The 6,414-nt window shown below is 43.0% G+C and overlaps 1 protein-coding gene across 2 annotated transcripts in view; it reads left to right on the forward strand.

The window, feature by feature from the left end:
* The window catches only part of ITGB3BP (integrin subunit beta 3 binding protein), a 36,235-nt gene extending 32,033 nt beyond the window's left edge, over window positions 1-4,202 (forward strand). For both annotated transcript variants that reach the window (XM_075097375.1, XM_075097374.1), the window contains exons 8-9: window positions 871-924; window positions 2,950-4,202. In XM_075097375.1, coding sequence (XP_074953476.1) covers window positions 871-923 — 53 coding nt within the window. In that variant the 3' untranslated portion in view covers window position 924; window positions 2,950-4,202. The remainder of the gene's footprint in view (window positions 1-870; window positions 925-2,949) is intronic.
* Window positions 4,203-6,414: the final 2,212 nt, after the last annotated feature.

Consider the following 6,414-nt stretch of genomic DNA (forward strand, 5'->3'; position numbering starts at 1 on the left):
GCGTGTGACTCCTGAGGAGTCGCAGCATGCCAAACGAGGAGAACTGAGGCGAACCTTCCCCACCACCACCCATGTCTTCGGTGACTTCCATCCTTCTCTCCGACTTGGTTTATGTGCAGCCCCTTTCCTCATTGTAGGAGTCTTTTTAGCTACAAGCCACTCTAAATATGTTTGCTGTTCTCAGGATGTTTAATATAAAGCGAATTATTCTGAATTCACCTTTTTGTGGTGGTGGAATCAAAATGAACCATCAGTAGATGCTACAGGTACTGAGGCCAGAGCTGGTCATCTGCTGCAGAAAGCTATTTGGAAATCTTGGCACCCAGATGCACCTGCTTCCGGACCCTCTCCCTGTATGTTCTCATTCCCGGAGTTCCTTTCTACCCTTGCACACTTTTCCTCTACTTCTTCCAGCCATCTGCTCAGCCCTTCACCCTGGCCTTGCCCTCCTGGAGTAAGGAGCTCAGGTGTGGTTGCCTTTCTTTCTGCCATCCCCTCAGAGGATTCAGGGGACAGTTTTTCCTCTCACACAATCCTTGATTGGATTCTGTTGAATCTGCTGATATGGTCCTTATGGATTTTTATGTACTCTTTTATTATTAATAGCAAAAAAAAGGAAGGAACAGCTTCTAATACTCGTAACACATCCCGTTTTGCTTTGTCATCATTAGTAATGATGTAGCATATGTGCATATGCTCACAGGTAATTAAGACAATCTCCTAAATTACTGTTGAGACACAGTAACTGTATCAAAGGGTTCTGTTAACCACTGCAGTAACTTATTTAACTCATATTTGGGTGGGGATTTTCACAAATTCTGTAATAACACCATTGTTCTGTTTATGAAAACTGATTTTCCTCCTCCACAGAGTACGTTCAGACTGGCAGTAGTGCTGCATTCCTGAAGTCACTCCTTGACTGAGGTAAGTAGCTCCTTGGTCTGCTGTGTGGCTTCTCCAGCTGCCACGTACAGGCAGTGTAATCTTAAGGACTGAGGTACTTAATTTTAAAACATTTGCAGAGTGACCCAGTATGTAGGCCTGCAGTTAAGACTGTAATAGCTTGGTGGGAAAACAGTCGTTACTCTGTGTGTGGTATTTCTTGTTACTGGTTTGTTAAGCAAAATGACATACTGAAGCTGTAGAAACTCTGTCCCACTCTAAGACATCTGATAGCATTTCTCCTCATCAGCCCCGTCAGTTTCTAACTGGATGTTTTTTCATGAATGGCAAGTCAGCTGTAATACATGCAATGAAAGCAAGAACACTTGCGTACTTCAGGTTATACCTTCTTAGATGCCACGACTGACACCCTGGAGTTCACCAAGGAGGCTGCCGCCTGCAGCCCTGCTATGCTATTGACAGCAGGGGTACTTCACTGCCTGGGCTCAGGCTTTGCTTTCCTGCAAAGCTGCTGTGAGCGCCCTTCTTCATGGTGTTACTAATGCACAGGCAGACTCCTCAGCTCACTCCTGGCAGGCCGTACACAGCCAGCCAGGACAGCTCAGCCTCCAAGGGCCTCCAAGCAGCGCTTTTTTCCAGGAGAGGACAGTGGGTTGCATGCCAGATGGTCCAGCTGAAATAGCAGCAGCAGCAGCCACCCACTTCCAAGCACCCCCTTCCTTCCCCAGAAGCATCTCGCCCTCCTCTTCCACCTCCGTACTTGTACCTCAGGCAGGCTGGGCTTGCTGCTGACCAACCCTCCCGCACCAACTTCCTTAGCATTCCCAGAGCAGAAAGCATAAAACAATATACTAACAGACACCTCAAGACAGGTTTTGTGGTGTTTTGAATTCTTCCTCCTTTGGCTACTTGTCTGTTCCACTGTTGTAAGGAAAAGCCCAGTTAGCGACTGACCTCGTCTGTCATCCTGTATTACCTGTGCGTGAGGAAACTGGGTGCTCCTGTTTCATAGAGTCTAGTGAGACAAAGAAGCCTCTACAGATGAGAATGTCTGCAGATTCTTTCAATTCCCCGTTTGGTGTGAGGACACCTCTCCTTTGGAAGGTTCAAGTACTCCAATCTTGTAATCTAGGACTATGGAAAAGTAGATCTACAGGTTCTACAAGCTGTATAACTGAGTTAGTGCAGGGGGAGCTCAGACACACGCGTTTTGCTTCTCAGTGAAGGTTAGGTTTTATTTTGTAAGCGCAAGTAACCTAGTAGCACAAGAAAAAAAAGCTTTAAAACCCTGCTTGTCCACAAGCTAATGTTACCCTAATACTTACTAGCTGCTTATGCCAGAGATTCTTGCTACTCCTTACTCCTTCCAAAGCAACCACCCCACCAAAGGCAGAGTAATCGAGGGATGGCAACCCAGTGCAGGAGAGCAGCGCTAGCATCCTGTTTAGCAGCTCATTTTCTCCATGCAGCATAATTTCTGAGTCCTACAGAATGGAGCATGGCCTTCCTATGGTACAGTAATCAAAGCCTTACACTGGCTTATTAGTGTGAACTAAACTCATACTGACCACAACTACAAGGCTTCAATTTGTAGTTGGGTCAGGGAGCACTCGTGTCTCTACTATTAGATCGTACTGTCCAGTGACTATTGGTTTTGTACTTTATGGCCAAAAAAGAGAGACACCTTTACTTCTTCTGGTTCTCCCTATCCCTTCCCAAGTGTGAACTACACTGTAAAGCCCTTTGCTTTCTTACGAGTTTAAAAAGATATTGTCGTGATAGCTGAATGATCGTTTAGCAATTATTTCTCAACTTTTTCTGCAGATAAAAACTACAGCATTTCCCTAAAACATCTTAAAACGTTACTGCCATTCAAGGGAGGCTGGCTGTTGCTCTCCATTGCCTTAGGACATACGTGTGTCTATTTTTTTTATGCAGTGAGGCTGGTACTGGGCATAGGACAGACATAAAATGCTGAACAGATCACATGAACGATGATGCTGTTGTCTAATTGCTATTTATTTTAGCCATTCCTTCTCTCCACAGGCATTATGTGAAAAATGCATTCCACATCAACCCAAAGTTCTACATCTGCTTGACTGTACTTAAAAGGAGAGAAGAAATGACTGTAAACCTATCTCCCCAGCAAATACCAGTTCGGGATTGCTCGTTGCGCTGGGCAGGTGCACATCTAGATAAAATTTCTGGCATCTATTTAAACTTAACAATGTGCACAACCAGATAATCTCAATGTAAATAATACATCATGGTTGTTTTATGTGAGCATGTGTACAAAATGCTGATTTAGGTTTGCTTCTGCATGCAAAATAAACTGTATTTTATGTAGATTCTTACCGCAAATATATAATTATGCTGCCTTAAAAAAAAAAAAAAAACCACAAACAAAAAACACCAACAAAAACAAACTCCACACCACCAAAGCAAAAACCCCACTGTATCTCTCCCTCCAAGAACTGGGTGAGAAAAAAAAAACATGTTAAAAGACGAACTTTGGCTCCCGGGCCTCCTGTGGGAAACTGTTGCTTCCTGCCAGGGTAGGGGGTGCATGTGTGTGCACATGCTCGCTTAATCAGTTCAACATCCCCAAAAAGCTAGCAAGACAGGATTTAAATTAACGCATGTAGTTTTGCAACAGCCCGCCAAGAAATTTACCGCTTTTTCTGATGATGATTGGGCTCAAAAGATAGAGGAAGCTCTGTTGCACAAGGAATTATTCCAACTGCTGAACATGTGAGAAGCAACAATTTCCCTGTCAGGGGCTGCCACAGTTAGGGACGTATTTATCATCTACAAAGATGTTTCCGCTAAAGTCAACCCAAGACACACTATCTAAAGGTCTTGGCTTTAAGCCCACAGCATTAAAACACTGGGCTCTAATAACATTTGCTTTTTAGGTCAACTTTTAGTTTAGCTTTGGTATTGAATGATGTATGGTGAGAGTTGTTGTAACACAGTTTATTCTCTTTTTCGTTATCCTCAAAACCTCCTCTCCAGCCTGGTGACTACCCTGCATCTCAAATGGGTAAGGTGCTGCCTCGCTCCTGGTGAAAGAGTGCAGCAAAATTGTCAGAGAGCGAGATAAAAAGTTCAACATAAATGCACAGATTGACTCTGCTTTCTTGCTACCACTGCAAAGTACTGCTACTCAGACAGTTAAACTGGTTTTTACAACCAAAATTCTGAGAAATTAAATTTTAAATGTGTTCCAGTTTGTGGTTAAACATGTACGCACTCAAGCTTTGGAAGTTTTTAATTAATAAAAATGCTTTTGCACTGTGCATGTTAGTAATTATTTGAAAGGGATCAGGTCAGTTACTCTGTTTACCTTCTACACCATGCTCATTTAAGCTTTCTGGGCTGTTGGTTGCTGTATGTCGGAGACTGACCAGCTGACTGCTTTGTGGGATAATGGAAGGTTAGCCCGAACCAGCCACAGTTCCTATAACCTGACTGTAATCTCAGTAGCTGGAAATTAAATAATTATTGATCTGAAGACAGTCTGTAAATGAACTGTATGCCAGTCTAAATCAAGCTGTTCTGCGTAGCCGTCAAAGACCAAAATAAAACTTTTACAGACAATAGCAGTGAAGGTGATGACGGACGATGATGAGTTACAGCAGTAACTTACACCATGGCAATTATTAAATACCATGAAATTTGGTATTTAATCATTTTTTAGGGAAATACAACATTATATACTAAGATTCTCCTGCAAATACTCCTCATACATGCCTGAGCTATTTAAGCAGTTACTGTTTCTCTGACCTCCTGGTGTACTGGGCTTTTGCCTTTCAGAAACAGCTGGGGCTGTTAAGAACCATTTCCAGTTCCACACAAGGTGGATCATATGACTCTCACTTTATCACCCCTGGAGGCCATCTCAAGGACAAAGAAAAGGGATACACTCAAAACTAATGTTTTTGTATGGGTGGGAAGGATTGCACCCCAATCTCATGCTGAACATGAGAGAACAGGCTAATTAGAACCTGAAACCACTCTGCCTCCTTCCATCTTATAGTGTGTGGTTTCACACGTTATTTCATTGAAAGCAGACGTTCTTCAAGCCACCTGAACATTTCGCAGTCTTTCACCCAGCTGTGCTGGGAGGGAAGGCTGTGGTTTTTAGCTTTCACAGCCTCTAGAGACAAAGATTCCTATTTATGTGTCCTGATACACATCAATGCCACTCGACCTACACTTCTAAAGAGAAAGGCTGTACTGTGGGCAGAGCTTTTGCATGCACACCCTCAGAAAAATTCTGAATTCTTGTGAAAATATTTAAGTTTTATTGCTTCATAGTGAACTCTTACAGTGTAGGTAAACTGCTAAACTGTACTCACCCTCAATGACGTTACAATTACTCAAGAGCACCTTCTTCATTTTGTCTCAGCTGCCATGGGTATAATGTTGGCTGTGCTTACTTTTTCCACAACAAATAAAGCTGGAAAAACTGAATAAACACACTCAGCTTGTAGACACTTCATTTACAGTATTCGTAAGTGACACAGTTGGAAGTTCCCAGAACAGCTGATTCACACACACACAACCAACACTGCAGAGACAGCCCCAGAACGTGCTAATGTCAATGACAGTTTGGTATGTGACAGAGCGCAGTGAGGTCAGGGGAGGAGCCTTTAAACAAGGATGGGTTTGAGGTTTTTTTTACATATAGTGACAGAGCAGAATTAAGGATTGCCTGACTCCCAATTAAACTATACTACCATTAATTGCTTTATGATTTATTTTCTTACTACATGCTTTGTTATGTATATAATTTTTCAATCTATTTGTATTCTCTGAACTATTGGCATTGGAGGCTGTGCTGTGCAGAAGGAGAAATTGCAGAGTTTAGTTCAGTTTACATCTGCAAATTACTATGCAGTAGGGGGTGTTTTTCATTGTGGGTTTTGGGTGTTGGTTTTTTTTTTTTTCCCTTTTTTCCTGAGGAGCCTTGTACCTGCTTTCAAACTGTACAGCAATACCTCAGCTATTTATTCAGTAGAACCAAGATTTTCAGGCCTGTTAGAAACAGTTGTTGGCACTCGTGAGACTACAGTAGTGTTAAAACCAAACCATAGCTGCTGTCCTTCAGCGAAGGCAGAAATGTCCTCCAACCCACCGTGTACACAAGAACCTTCCCCTTTCCAAATGCCAGTCTCTACTTCTGTGCCCAGCACTGACTTTGGTGCATCTCTGGCTTACACGATTCCACAGCTTTCTGAAAGTACTGGCAGTGTGTAAAATAACACGTATTATAATACAAGAAAACCAAAAGCCTGTGGGTGAACTGAAGCTGCCAGAGAATTGCTGTCCAGGTGTGCTACACAACTTGGGTCCATCTTCCGGCTGAGCCTACAGCTCTTCAGCCAGTGACACTGCTGGAAGGTCGGGTTTTCTTCCCTACTGTGTTAGCTGAAGAGCCAAGTGCTCTGCTTAGATCATGGCATCCACAGAGTTCCTCATGCTGACACACAGGCTTGTGCAACAGCC

This window comes from Phalacrocorax aristotelis, chromosome 6 (genome assembly GCF_949628215.1).
Source record: "Phalacrocorax aristotelis chromosome 6, bGulAri2.1, whole genome shotgun sequence".
Lineage (NCBI taxonomy): Eukaryota > Metazoa > Chordata > Aves > Suliformes > Phalacrocoracidae > Phalacrocorax > Phalacrocorax aristotelis.